The 15,569-nt window shown below is 37.1% G+C and overlaps 1 protein-coding gene across 1 annotated transcript in view; it reads left to right on the top strand.

Moving 5' to 3' along the window:
* RNF4 (ring finger protein 4) overlaps window positions 1–15,159 on the top strand; it is a 78,788-nt gene extending 63,629 nt beyond the window's left edge. Inside the window, exons 5-8 of the mRNA XM_036764134.1 lie at window positions 4,957–4,966; window positions 5,724–5,883; window positions 11,386–11,434; window positions 12,269–15,159. Of these exons, the coding sequence (XP_036620029.1) occupies window positions 4,957–4,966; window positions 5,724–5,883; window positions 11,386–11,434; window positions 12,269–12,418 (369 nt within the window). The 3' untranslated portion in view covers window positions 12,419–15,159. The remainder of the gene's footprint in view (window positions 1–4,956; window positions 4,967–5,723; window positions 5,884–11,385; window positions 11,435–12,268) is intronic.
* The last annotated feature ends 410 nt before the right edge of the window (window positions 15,160–15,569 follow it).

The raw sequence follows: 15,569 nt of genomic DNA, 5'->3' as shown, positions 1-15,569 counted from the left end.
TTACAGAAACACACTGGTTAGAGGAAATGGTAAAGGTGTTAATTATTTATTAGACAACTTGTATAAAATCTGGTGAATTCTAGGTTTTTGGTATTCAGAGGTGTCCAAGGAGAGAATAGATCAAGAAAACATAATTGAACATGCAGTAACTTTGCTTGTGTAATCCCATGCATTTCAGGATTATTTTGAATAAAATCTGATGTGAAGAAAGAATATTGAATTTTGAGTTAAGAGAACCTAGGTTCAAATCCCAGTTCTACTACTTAGTAGCTGTGTCATGGGCAAGTCACTTACCTTCCTGGGCCTCAGTTTTCTCATCTCCAAAATTAAGGATTGGAGTAGATGACCTGCCTCTAAAGTCCTTTCACGTTCTCAATTTTAAGATCCTATTATAAGGAGATTAATCCCTTCAGATGTCAGATTATGGGAGATTAAATACTTTCAGATCCTTTAGTCTCACTGGGCTGCTATGTAAGCTTCCTATGGAACCACCTCAAATGAGGGAGTTTTGCTCTGTGGAAATCAGTGCAGAATTTTAAAAGACAATTAAAAACACTGTCACTGCATATAGCTAGTCAGTGGCTAACTTGTGCTGCTGTTGTTGCTGTTTATTAAAAGAGCTATAAATTGCCAAAAGGTCACACAGGTAATCAGTAGCAGAACTAATTCAAAGCTAAGACACAAGATTGTGAGTCATGGCCTCCTTCTTCTATTGTTGTTCTGGGAACCTCTATGTTGGGCAAGGGCCCAGATCAGCAGCCCCTTCATTCTCTGGATTTCACCCCCATGACCAGTGTTCTCTTTGCTACACTGCACAACCTCCTTACTTACTGTGTTATCATTTCTTCACAGCTACTTTCTCTTGGGAATTAAGAAATCTTCCATTGTTTTTCTGTCATTTCTTTAATTTTCAGTTTAAAGCCCTCTTGATGAGGTTATTGTCTCTAGCCAAACATTTGTCAATTCTCCTTGCCACTAATGAATCATTATATTCTCTTAGCCAGTCTTCTTTACCCACCACACCTTCCCTCCAAAAAATAAAATCTTATTCTTTGACTCTCGTGTTTCATGTCTCAAGTCCTAGCCTTATATTGGAAAAAAAAAAAAAAGTAAAAATATTACCTGCATCCTCATAGCCTTCAGTTAGACACTAGAGTACATAAAAGTCATCTTTAATGGTATGACTCCCAAACTACATATCCAGCTGCCATATCTCTCTAACCTCCAAGTCCTTTGTTACCAACTACTTGTTGTAATCTCCACCTGAGTGTTTGTACCTGTAGGGATCTCAGTTCAATAGGTCAAAAACAGAATTCATCTTTCCCCCTAAATCTATTCCTCCTCCATCCTTCTCCATTTCTCCTGACAACATCATCCTTCTAGTCATCCAGTCTGTTTCTTTACCTGTAAAATGGAGACAATATTTTTATTCTCTTCCACTTTTGGGTGATGAGTAAATCATTTATAAAATTTTTTAAAAGTGACATTATTATAATCAAAGTCTTCAACACAGTCAAATGTCCCATCTTCAGAAATATATATTGTTTTATTAATGGCCAGGACACTGAAGATGATGCATTATCATCCTCTTTTCTCCTGCTCAGTTGTCAGCCTCCTTTTGACTGCTCTCTAAGGACTCACCAGGCCTTTCTATCTTATTTGAAGTTGAACCTTTCTCTAGATATTGTATTCCCTTGTTAGAATGTGAACTCCTCGAAAACAGGGACTTTCTATGTTTGCATTCCCAGCACTTAGCACAATACTTTGTACCTTGTAATCCCTTAATAAATGCCTGCTCATTCATATTTATCAGAATATATTCTGTCACATTTTACACATGATCCAAGAAGCCATCACACCTCTCAAACAGCCAGATTTGGCTTCCCTGTAACCGTTTCTCTGTCATTAAGAAGGCCCCAACCCATGAACCCTTGGGGCTAGTAATGGGTTTCCTTATACTTGTCAGGACCTGACAGCTCCTCTGGTTGCTCTGTAGAGGATGCTACCCCCAGCCCCGACAACCCCTACCCCTGTGTGGGGATAATCTGTATAATTTTTTTTAGCTCTAGTAGTTCCCATTTTTATAGTTTTAGGTCCCTTTCATCTCCTTTTATTATAATCAACAAGCATTTATCATGCCCCTGGGCTAAATACTGGCATAGAAAGAAACTAACAGTCCCAGCATTCAAGGCACTTATGTTCTAAAGGTGGAGACAGCATGTAAATAGGTATGCGTAAGAAATATACAGAGGAGGTGGTGGGTAATGTTAGAGGGGAAGGCATCGGCTACTAGGGGACCAGGAAAGGCCTCCAGCAGAAGACGGGATTTGGGCTGAATTTTGAGGGAAAACAGGGATTTTAAAAGGCAGAGGTTGAGAGTGAGAGCATTTCAGAAAAGGAGGGGACGAGTGCAAAGGCAGGAGATGGGCATGGAGCGTCAGGTGTGAGTAACCGTAAGTAAGCCAGTATGGCTGGACCATAGGGTGTATGGAGATGAGTATTGTGTCTAAAAACTGGAAGGGTAGGAACAGTCCAGGTTGTGAAAAGCTTGAAATGCTGATCAGTTCGATTCTAGAGGGAATAGGCACTGGAATTCATTGGTGGGTGTGTGGGTGGGTGTGTGAGAGAGAGACAGACAGACAGACGTAGTCAGAGCTTTAGGAAAATCATAGCAGCTTGCATTGAAGTGCTTTGTGGTTTACAGAGTGTTTCATATTTTACTTCATTTGATCATCACAACACCTTGGGAGGTAAGTGCTTAATTAGCCCCATTTTATAGATGAGGAAATTGAAGCACTGTTGCACAGCTAGTTAAGTGTCTGAGGCTGGATTCAAACTCAGTACTTCCTGACTCCAAGTCCAGCATTATGCACACTGTTACTTAGCTTCCTGTGCCACCTGTGTGGAGGATGGATTGGCGTGGGGAAATGGCTTGAGACAGACCAGTTAGGTAGTGATTGCCGTAGTCTAGGTCAGAGGTGATGAGAAGCTGAACTGGAATGGTACTTGTGTGAATGAAGAGGAGATGCATTTGAGAGTTAGCGCAGAGAAAGAAATGATAAGATTTGGCAACTGGATATCTGGAGTGCAAGAGGAAGAAGGAAGGGATGATACAGATTGCAGACTTGGGTGACCAGAAAGATGGGAGCGCCCTGGATAATGATGGGAAAGTTCAGAAAAGACAATGTGAGAGAAAAGATAATGAGATTTTTATGCCTAAGGGACATTTTTCTAATTTCCTTTGTGAATTATTTCTTCCATCCTGTCTATCCACCTTGTCCTTTTTCATAAACCATACTGTAAAAGAGCATTCCTCTAGCCCATATACAAATATGAAGATGTGATTAAGTTAGTAGTTAGTGAGTACCTATAGCACAAACTCATCAGATTTCTGGAGAACTTTTCTTACTACTCTGGACTTCCTGTATTTCAAATGAAAACATTAGTCTTTTGAGGCTCCCCTTGGAAATTTCTCCTGACAAACTCCTGATCTTCTGGGGGCTTTTGAGATGACTGTTCTTTCAGCCATCTTCTCTTTAAGTATTTAATTTTAGGTTCAGTTTGTTCAGCTAAATAGCCTAACTTCTTTTAATTTCATTAAGCTACTGCTATACTATGTCAGGAAACACAAAGACTTTTGACTAAGATATTCATCTTTCTTGATTATCTCTTTCTCACTTGTGTTGTCAGAACTTCATTTCTACCAGACTGTTTTCCATTTTTCCCAGTAGTTTTTGTCAAATAATGAGTCCCCCAGTAACTACAGTCTTTGAAACTTTGAGAACTACTCTTTTCAAAAGAATAGAATAGAATTTCTTAGACTTTGTTACTTTAAAGCTTTTTAATTTCCTGGGATTAGAGAATTTCTGCTTAATACTTGCTACACTAGAAGAAACTTGAAGGTTTATACCACATATATTGTTTGCCTTCCTCCTACATTGAAATAATTGATAGTATCCTTGAACTTGAAATGACCTCGAGGTTGCCAAATTTGTCCATCTGCTTTCCCGAATAACTAAGTATGTGATCACATATATCATTATTTATGGAGAGTCAGCAAGACCAGAATCTTTGTTGAACATTTATATCTAGCATTTTTAGTCTGTCTATATGTATAACATTAAAATTAAATATACAAATATTAAATCTTTTCCTTCACATTTAAAGTGTGTTGTGTTAATAGAGATTAACATAAGTGTTCTGAGCTAAATTGAATTGACAATTTGATAAGTGCTTTGCTTTAATTTGCTATTGATTAATATTGGTGATAGCCTGGTACACAGTTTAAATACTACCTAAACAACACTAAATATTCCTAATGTTAAGTTTTAATAAGACCTTTTGTTTTTCAGTAAAAGGGGTGGGAAAGAGAGAAATTTCTTCATAGAGGTAATGAAGCAGTTGAGAATCTTATGGCCATGTGTTCAGGCTGAGATTAAATGGGGTGTGGATCTGGGTGTGTGGGTGTGCAAGAGCTTTACAAACCTTCAGGTGCTATAGGATGCCAGCTATTGTTGTCATCATTGTTCCCTGAATTTGGTCATTTGCAGACAGCACCCTTTTCCTCTGTTGCCTTAATCACAGGTTTTATCTCATAAGATCATAATACAAATCCAGAACTGTAATGGCTGTCAAAGGAAATGAAGCCCAGTTCCTTTGTTTTAAGGAAACTGAGGCCCAAAGATGATAATAACCTGCTAACAATCACACAGAAAGTGAACATCAGAGGGGGAATTTGAGCTCTCAAGTCCTTTGTCTCCAGATTCAGGGCCCTTTTCCTTATATCACTTTTTCCCTGTTAGTCTGTTAGTTGATTATTAGCACGTTATTTCTGGAAATTTTGAAGTTAAGATATGCTGTGCTGCACTTTTATATTTAAAAATGCTTCATAATTATGAATGCTTGAAATCAAATTCTAATCATTTCTTTTTTTTTCCTTCCTGTTTCTTAAACAAGTTTGTTGAAGGTAAGTAGCAACATTTCACATTTAATCGCATCTTACAAAAAAAAAAACCCTTGAATCACAGAGTTTTAGTATTAACAGGGCTCAAAAAGAGGTCCTAAGTGTAAATAGAGGATATAAAAAGAGAGGGTTGTATTAATCTCATTCACAATCTGTTAAGCTTGGCACCTAGGCTCTAAAGCTTTCATATTTGTAAGCAGCTGATGTTGGGTTTAAAAATTTCTCATCTTCTTTCCTTACTGTAAGATCCTTTCTGTAAATCTCAGAAGCCTAAGACCTGACTTTCTTTGACCTAAGCCAGCGTCACAAATTCAGTAGTGAACCACTCACAGTTAGGCTTTCTTAGGAGCCCTACTGAAACTCCTTGCTGGGATCTCTATCTCTTTGATCCCTTTCTAGGCACTAGTGAAAGCCTTGTGACTGGCAGGAGATATGGGAAAGATGGGGTTTAGTGAGCACTTCCCAGTAGGAGAGGAATGAGGTATCTTGTGCAGCAGTGAGAGAACTTGATAGATCAGGGAAAAGTATCCTGGGTTTGTGAAAGAGGGAGCCAAGGAAGATATTTCTAGAGAACTTAGGACAGTAACATCAATGTTTGGTCAAGTGAGACAGTCTTATAGAGATAAATGATTGCAGAAGTCATCAGCTGGGCTTTATTGAGAGAGAACATACACATGTCAGGATGAGAGCCAGTGGTGATGTGTTACCCTGAGAAGGCTGGAATCCTCATTAACCTTCCCTTTTTCAATTTAATTTTTAGAAAATCGAAGGCAAAGAAGAAACCCAAGGGTAAGTCGAGGACAGCCTGACAGCTGCGTTTTGAGTAGCGATGATGAAGAAACAAGAGACAATGATGTGTATGTGACAGAAAATCCTCCCAGAGAATCGGTTGTTCTGGAAGAAGAAACATCAAGCATAAGGTATGTACTCAGGTGTTTTCTCTTCATACTTGATATATAGAAATACATGAAAATACATAAAGTAAGCATATAATCTTTTCAAAACTACCAGTTCCTAGGGAGCGTTAAGTAAAAATTCATCTATCTTGTGTCTAATTTACTTGATTATATACTTATCTTAACTGAATCTTTCTTCTCATAACTAAAGAGAAAGATCTGTTTTGGGCTTATCTCCGGGAATATTATGAAATATGTGCTTTTAGGACCCGTGATTTCAGTAATGTCAGTGCTTCCTCCAATGTAGATAGCAATACTTCTACACCTTAGTAGGTAGTTTTTGTGTCGCCAAAAAACTGGTAGTTAGCCTTCTGATAGTGAATGCCTCTGCACAGCTCAATTGGTTTTTGAACAGCAGACAGAGTTTGTTATGAGACTTATGCTTGAAGTCTTTCTAGTTGAATAAAACTTTTACTATGTTGGCATAACTTTTGAGAACACCTACATATTACGATGAGACAACAAAATAGTACTTGTTGGGATATTTAAAACATGCTTTGGTGAATCTGTGGTCTCATTAAGGTTGGAACTCCCTTTGGTGCTGCAGATTACAAACATTCCATGTCTCCTCATCCTACTGGATTCATCCATGTCCTCCTATAACCCATTGCTAGGGAGTCTGGCCAAAATACTGGGGGCCTTCTCTTGACTCTGTGTGGGTACCAATGGAGCATTTATGCTCTCTCTATTAAACTTCTGTCTTGGCTTTTTGACCACCCCACTTCCTCTTCTTTGTCATATACTGTGATATCTTTTCTTCTGCCTTTTGCACGCAATTTGTACTTGGTCACATGCTGCACCTGATCTGTACTCACTGTATATCCATCTATCTTTTTCAGTGACTTGCAGTTTTTAAAATAGTATAATATTTCATGATTCACAGATAGAATTAACTAGAAGAATACTGATGTTAAAAATACAGGCTTTTGTTTCAAGAAGTTTAAGGTCATTGAAGATGATACACACTTTTCAAATACAACCTGGCCTGTGATGTTTTTCCTGTTCAGTTCTGGGCTACACTTTACTGTTCATCTGCAGTGTCTGTACAAAATATATAAGGATGGACCAGCTCCATATGATTGATTTCTGTTGTAATTCTGGGTATTTTATTTCATGCATTTAAAAACATTGTTCTGAGAAATCCATAGATTTCACAAGACTGCCAGAGAAGTCAGTGACACCAAAAAGGTTAAGAACTCCAGGTCTAGACAATTGGTATTCTTCAACTTGGTGGATATAATGATCTCATTTGAAGGTTCTGCAATATTCCAGGGCTTGATGTAATTGCCACATTGTCATTCACAAACAGCCACTTGATGGGCCTCACCATTTTTAGAGAATCCCTATTTGTGTTTTGTTCTGGACATCCTATGACAGTGGCAGATAGTTTTGGCAAGTTCATGTCTGTCTCTTGATTGAACAACTTTCTTGATATTAATCAGAGGATCATTGAACCAAGTGGTCTGTGTTGTTGGATGTATTAAGAGATCTTGGATGATTTTGATATGCATGGGAAATAATTTGTTAGAAGAAAACCATCTAAATGGCACTTTGCCTTATTAAATCAGATGCTTTTTTTAGGTAGTCTGCAAACAAGCCCATTTGGCTATTTCTATAGAAAGGTAATCATCCATAAGATTATTTCTGAAAGCCTACTTGTTCTCATACCTTCAGCAAGGGATCCTTCGATAGATTATGTCATAAAGATTTTGTAAAAATAGAATACTAAGCATAAGAATCATTAGCTGTTGGTATTTTTCTTAATTAACTTCTATTTTTTAGGAGTAACACTGTCCATGTTGTTTTCAATGCTTTTGGTATCCACTCTTATTTTAGATGGCTTGAAAATTGATCACTTACACCTTCAAAACATTTGATGCCACTAGCATAGACCTGTGTTCTGTACTTTGTCTAATCTAAGTCTTTTTCCATCTTTGCTGTCATAGAATCCTAATTTGATAGATTCACTGTCTTTAGTTAGAGTAGATCTTTTGCATTGTTGGTGTGTCAGTTATCCTCCCAGTTTCATTTTTAAATACTTTTAGGATCAATTAATCAATCCTTTATTGAGCATCTCCTTTTTATCAGGTACTGTGCTAGGCTCTGGAGATGTAGAATACCAATTGTCTCCCTACCCTTAAAGCATCATACATTCTACGAGAAAAGATTGTATGGACATCTAAAAGTATATAGAAAATAAATATTAGATAATTTGAGGAGGCACTAGCAGCCAGCTTTGGGGAGATCAGGTTAGATATATTGTGGAAGATAGCATTTCAGCTGAGTTTTGAAGAAAATCAATGATGTTCAGAGGTGGAGGGGAGGAAGGAGTACATTTCAGGTATGAGGGATAGCCAAAAGGCATCACTTGCCAGCTAGACATTTCAAACTGAATGTGCCAGAGGTATCTCATACTCACCATGGCCAAAACTGAACTCATTTACTTTCACCTCAAACCCACTGTCTTCCAAATTTCCCTGTTCTTCCAGTCTCTCAGGTTTGTTAGATCCCTTCTCTCTGCCAAAACAGCCATCACCTCAATTCATTCTTTTATTACCTCTTGCCTAGATTATTGTAGCAACCTCCTTGTTGGTCTCTCTGCCTCAAGTCTTTCCCGACACACTGCTGACAAAGTGATTTTCCTTAAGGGGTGGATAAAGACTCCCCTATGCAATCAATTCTAGTGGCACTCTATTACCTCTATGATCAAATATTAAATAGTTGAATGACTGCCTCTATTTAGTTTTTAAAGCCTTTAATAACTTGCCACAACTATCTTTTCAACCCTGATTGTACATTCTTTCCCTCCCCCTTCACACATTCATATTTTCTCTCTTTATCTCTCTCTACCCCTCCATCCCTCTTTCTTTCTCCCCCCACTTCCCTCTCTCTCTCCCTCCCCTCTCTCTGTCTTCCTCTCTGATCCAGTGAAACTGTCCTGGTTTCTCATACAGGGCATTTCACTTTCCATCTTTGTGTCTTTGCACTGCCTATCTCTTATGCCTGAAATACACTCACTTTTCACCTCCATGTCACATAATCTCCTCTGTTCCTTCAGGATGAAGCTCAAATATTACATGAAGCTTTTCCTGATCCCCTTCCCAATTCCCCACCCTGCCACTCCCCTAACAGCCTAGTGCCTTTCTCAAATCTCCCTGTATTTAACTACGTTGCATTTATTTGTACATACTTAAATATGTACAGACAGTTCTCATATTATACAAATTCAACTTTAATTAAAGAATTCTGAAGAAAGTCCACATTCACAATTATAGATTTGACGGAGATGAAACATTGGAAGAAGTGAGTAACCAGATTGTAAAATTAGCACAAGAATTGGAGCTAGAAGTAGATGAGAATATTGTGGAGGAGTTGATTGGGTCTCATGGAGAAGGCCTGACAAAGGAGCATCTGATTGAGTTGTTAGCTGCAAAGATTGCAGAAGGAGAAAGGAAAGCTTTGGAACCCAAGGTTAAACCAGAAAGGTTCACAGCAGTACAGCTGACAGAAGCATTTCATCATTTGAGTAAAATTTTTTTCTTGTACTTCAAGATTTTTAAAAGTTCAAGACTAGTTGAGGTTATATAATATTGTTTATTATCATCAGATATATGAGAAAAAAAGAGAGCCACTGTCCAAACATCTCTTGATAGCTTCATTTAAAAAGTTGCACAGCAGCCAACCACCAGTGATAAAGGCTAGGTGTAGTAGGTGGGGAAGAGGCAATATACCGCACACCTGTGTTAACTTTACAGTACTGTGCATACTTCATCATTAACTTTATCTTTCATTTCATAATTCTGTATATCTTACGACTTGCATAAAGGTATTCTTTTGTGTATACTTTTGTTATTTAGGTTAAGTGAAATAGGTGGGTAAGGGCAAATTTATTACGGGTCTTTCCTACGGGTCTGCAGAACTTAAAGTGAGAACTGTCTATGCTTGTCTTCTTTATTTGGAATGTAAATTCTTCACATATAGAGATTTTTCATTTTTTGTACTTGTGTCCCCAGTACAGTACCTGGCATATAGTAGGTGCTTAATAAATGTTTGTTGATTGAGTGTTTCCTAAGTGGTGTATGGATTTTGCATGTATTTTTTATGGGAGTTGTGGGGCTTTGTCCCATTACTTTGTTTGCTAAAAATGTATTATTGTTCTATGGTAGTTTTCAAAAAACCTTCTACTTCCAGGGTTGTACAGGTAGCTATGAAAGATGATTGTGAGTTCTTCCTACTTTGTATCTTAAGAAGTTAAAACTGAAAGGAATTGCTTTCATTAGAGTAGGATTTACTCAGCCTTATTTATCAAAGCCCTGCTGCCACCAATTACATGAGAAAGTGTGAACTTACGGTGCTCTCATTATGAAATTAGGTATTAATCTAATAAAGAGGACATCAAATCAAAAGTGAGTTTATTTAATTGTATATAAAGTAAGTAGAGCTTGTTACTGTTTGTTTTTTAATTGCTCAAGGATAGGCTTTTAATCAGCTATCCTTATCCTTTCTTCCAGTTGTTAGAGTTGAAAGTCCTATACACACTTTCAACTCTAATTTGAGTCACCATTAAAGAAGTGGTCAGTTGTTTCTTTGAGTAGATATTTTCCAGGAGCATGACCTTCTGTCTTTGCCCCACCCTACACTAGAAAGGCTTTGGGAAAACATTTGTGATTAATCAGAGCCTTATCTGAGACACTCATTTCCATTTATTATGCCAAGCATATTGTTGTTAATCTTTGCTGAAGATCCCCTTTGGGCCTTTCCCTTTTGACTAGGAATCAGAAGGAGACCTAAGATCCTGGGGGATGAGGATAACCTGTAAATTAAGTGAAGTAGAACTTGCTCTGTCCCTACATGTATAAAAAGAGTAATTGTTTTGTACAAGTGTCTCTTCCAGATCTAGAAGTGTGAAGTACCTTTTCTTAATTTTAAATTACAAGATAAACTTTCTACTGGGGGGCTTAAGTGAAACATATTTGTTTTCCATAAGGAACAAATCTTCACATTATAGTGTGATCAAATAGTAGGTAGTTTCCATTGTTTCAGATCCTATGTTCAGCCAAGATGGGATGTGGATAATTGTAGTTGAAGAAAAAGCCATGAATAATTTGAAATTGATTAGAGGGTAAATGAATTTTCTTATTCAAATATTTTTACTTCCTTATTACTGCTTCACTAATACTTCCCATGGAAGAAACTTTTCTTTGGGTTGAAGGAGTCTTTTATAGAGAAAGAGGAAAAAAAATGTATTTAAAAATTTTTCTGCATATATTATATATATATAGTTACACATATATTTTCTATACATACAGTATGTAAGGCATTTTAAAGCTTGAAAGCACTATACAAATTCTATAAGTTATTCTATCATCTTGGGGAAAATTGGTTATTTATTTAAGGTATCAACTACCAAGTAATGGGATTTTTTTCCTTTTGTTGTAAAACTGATCCAAATCATTGTGTTTTTAGGCCTTCTGGTACTGTTAGTTGTCCAATTTGCATGGATGGATACTCAGAGGTAAGAAAACTACAGCTTGTCATCTAATAAGTTTTCCCTCCAAAATGCTTCAGTGAAAGAATTAGATTAGAGGGGAGATTTTTCTTTAGAAATGAAATTACTCTCTCTCAGTTTAGTCTGATCCTAACACACCTGGAACTATCATAAGGCAAAATTAAATTACTGTCTGGCCAAGTCGCAAGTACTTTTATTGAAAAAATAGTATTCCACGTCCTTACGCTGTGTGAATTTTCTAGTTATGTGTTAACTATGTGTTCTATACTTGGTACCTGGTACAAAAGATTGAGGACTTTAAGGAAGTCCTTTTACATTGTATTGGCATTTTATAGAAATGGTGACTGTTTCTATACAGCTTTGGAGAAATTCTAGTTTAGGATTGATTATGTCAGCTCAAGTGTTATACTGTTAAGAGAAGGATGACATGTTTGCTGAAGAGCTCTCTTTTGGTCCGCCAAACTAGACAATTCTAGGGCAAGCCTTAAGATTATGGTTCTTGTTGGCCTTTTTATTCCAAAGGGTCCCATTAGGGATATTTTCAAAGACTGAAAACAATGCAAGAAAGGGCCTCCTTGCCCATATTTAGTCCAGCCCCATTGTTTTATAGGTGGGGAAGCTGAGACACAGAAGAAGGGACTTGTCTAAGAATATACTGTTACTAGAATTTGTGTGTCCTTAACCGTCCCAGTGGTTGGTTATCAGTAACAAAACTGTTGCCCTATTGTTTTTAGCTAACTACCACCAGCATATAATATTGAGAATGTTTTTAAGTATGAAGAACATAGCTATCTTGTAGAGACCTAGCTTCATGAATTTATCTGTTTGCTATTTTTCTAGATTTTGCAAAGTGGACGACTTATAGTCTCTACAAAATGTGGTCACGTCTTCTGTAGCCAATGCCTCCGTGATGCCCTTAGAAATGCTAGCTCCTGCCCAACTTGCCGGAAAAAGCTGAACCAGAAACAGTATCATCCAATATATATATGATATGTACTATGTTTCTCAGGACAGCCTTACGTGGATTGCTGTGAAAATGTCCTGAGGTTGTCAACATACCTGACAGTAAGGAGAACTGATTTTAAAAACGATTACCTGGGGTGTTTGTAAACAGATTTTATGGTCCACACTTCACTGTCATAAACCTAGCTTTTTGTTTTATCACATTTGATAAGGTTGGGCTGAATTTCTGAGGGGTCTGTAAAGGTTAGCTGAGCCACATGTCTTCTCTCAACAAAGTTCCTGTGTTTTGACACAGCTTCTCTGTACCATTAGGGTGTGTGACCTCTTGGGTTTCAAAATCACCTTAATCAAGTAATTGAATCTAATAACTCTAAAAGAATGAAAAGTAAGACATTGGCATAGATGAGTGGCCTCTTCCCACCTGTAAGGTGCATAGGTGGGAAGAGTGGTTGAGTCTTGCTCCCTGCAGGCCCATCCATTTCACATTCCTTGGTGTAAAAACCTGTTTTTGATTCACAGCCTAGCAGAATGAAGGACATAATGATAGGCCCTGGGCCTTCCCCAGGGAAAAAGAATACACTGATGTATTGAAGAAATTGCAGAACTGCCAGAAATAAAGCTCCCCAGGTATAACTGCTGGGTTTTCTCCACCAGCACACTTAAATATAGAACAGCGGCTCTGGGTCTCTCTGGAACCTGGAAGCAAACTCACTGGAGGCTTTTTATTTTTGTTATTATGAAAAGATTTCTTATTGGCAAGGCCCAGACTTTCCAAGCTTCACTTGATCATTCATTAGCTATGTGTTTCTACTTCATAGAGATTTCATATCATAGTCTTTTTTAATTGGTGTCCATTGTTTTCTTCCCTCCCATTACCTAATTGAGTAATCAGCAGTTGGTGAGTAGAGGGCTATTTCATAAAGCTGAATTCTATCTTAGAGAACTCAGTCTTTACCTCACACCCTGTAAGACGTAATTTTTCATCTAGCTATCGCAGACATTTATCATTATTAGAGATCTTTGTGTCAGACCTTTATAAAAACTTAGGCCACTTAGCATTTTAAATTAGTGGCATATAAAAGAGTTGAGCGATCCAGTCTCTGACCAGTGGTATAATTTTCTTTTTTGCACACAGAAATTAAACCATATCCTAAGTGAGATTGCTGACTAGGTTCCCTCCTTCTTAATGATTCAACTGTGTAATAAAGCTTCTTGCTTTTGAAATTCTAATTGAATTGGGGCAGAAGTTTGTTCAGACTTTCACATTCCTCCGAAAGGCTGGATATCGACAGTGGCAAGGATGCCCCTTTTTGCCACGTCTATCTGCTGTTCATATTCTCAGGAATGTTGATAATGCTGTAGTGTTATAAACTTGCCCCAAAGATACAAATAGGGGGCACAAAAAATAGTTTTTGTATTGTAATAAAAACCATTTTGTGTTGTTGCCTCTTTGTCCCTTTACTGTCTATCCATCAAGGGATTGGGTGCAGGGGGAACAGCTCTTTTTCCCCATGTGTTTTGCAGGTGGTGAAAGTAGTTTGTGACATAGCTGCTTGGGGGGTGGAATCAGTTCTCTGCAACTTCAGTCCAAGTCATCTCTGCCTGTTTGTTGTTAATGATATCAATACTGTTCTATTGAGTTTTTTTCACACACCCTCCCCCCTACCCCACCCCCAATTTTGTGGTGGGAATTAATTTTTTGAATCTGTGCCTAGATTTTATTTTAAGAAGCTTTTGGTGCATTTATTTTTTCATCATCCATGAAACCCTTTGCTTCTGATGGTCTATGCCTGTTGAGTTGATGCAGTCTTGCCTCCACACAAACATGATTCTTGCCCACTGAAAAACTGGGTTTTATCCTTTGTTTCTATCTTTTTACCTGGGGAAAGCTGGTAAATTTTACTCTGTACTTTGGAATTGCTTGTTCTTCACATCAGTTAAGGGTTCTTAAAATCTTATATTCCTTTTCCATACCCTGTTAGAATAATTTACTTAAAACAAAATTAAGTTTTGTTAAGGCTGTTTAGAAAGAAAATTGTGAAGGGGGCAATTCTAGCTTTGCTACTGATAACCAACCTTAAGTTTAATGCAACAAATTACTGTATAAAACTTAATTTAAAATGAGCATTTCCCCTTTGCCACAGGAAAAAAAAAGCAGTAGTTGTACTAGCAACCCTGACTTTTAAAAATTACATTAAATATCTTTTTAATTAGAGTTTGTCATATTTTTATCCATCAAGTCAAGAATAAGAGTGTATTAAAGATTAATTTGAGCTAATATGTGTATAGCTTTCCTGCTCTAGCATTAGTTTTGAATGGTATTTTTAATTAAGTTTGTATTTCCAAGTAAATATTTATTTTTGTCCTGTATCAACTGTACTGATGTGTAAGATCCTTAAAAAAAAAAAAGCCTACAGAATACATAGCAGGTTCTTCAGCTGATTTGTTTTGTGACTCTTCTTGAAAAACTATACCTGCCCAATTCTAAGCTGTCAATCACAAATGTTACTGTATTATTTCATTGTAAATCTAAATTGAAAAGGTAATGTTTAGTTGTAGTTAATTACTTAGTGTAGCAATATAGTTTTTCAGAACTGCAAAATATAAACAGGCTGATTATGTAAAAATCATACTTTTACTTTATTTGTGTATATAGTTCATTTTTTTTTGTTATTTAAATTGTATCCATGTCCATGTGTCAGGTCTGTTTTGAACTTCAGCTAAATTGTTGTTAATTAAGATGAAAATAAACCCATTAATTTGATGTACAAAGTGTACTCTTTATTTTGGCTTCTACGTTATTTTTTTTTACCTAACTGGTATAGTCTTAGTTTCATGTTTGGGGTCTTGCATTGAGCAGTTCCCCAGTCTTGTCCGGCCTTTTACTTTACTTCCTTCTTTATACCCCTAGAAAGACTCTTGTTTTAAGTCTCAGCTTCCATGAAGGCCTTATTAATTCCCTGTCTACCCGTCCCCAAGCTGAAAGTGACTTCTTTCCCATATTTTCCTAGACCATTTTGAACTTTTCCTTTGCCCATCATGTTTTTACCTTGGATTATATGTATTTCTATACACCTCCATCATAGCACAAGGGAACAGAGACGTAAAAACAGATCACTTGATTTATAGATTATTTGTCTTGATTGTGATTAAATTCCTCCTATTTCACTGCTCCCTT

Source organism: Trichosurus vulpecula, chromosome 6 (assembly GCF_011100635.1).
Source record: "Trichosurus vulpecula isolate mTriVul1 chromosome 6, mTriVul1.pri, whole genome shotgun sequence".
Lineage (NCBI taxonomy): Eukaryota > Metazoa > Chordata > Mammalia > Diprotodontia > Phalangeridae > Trichosurus > Trichosurus vulpecula.
This window is presented reverse-complemented; position numbering and strand designations above follow the sequence as displayed.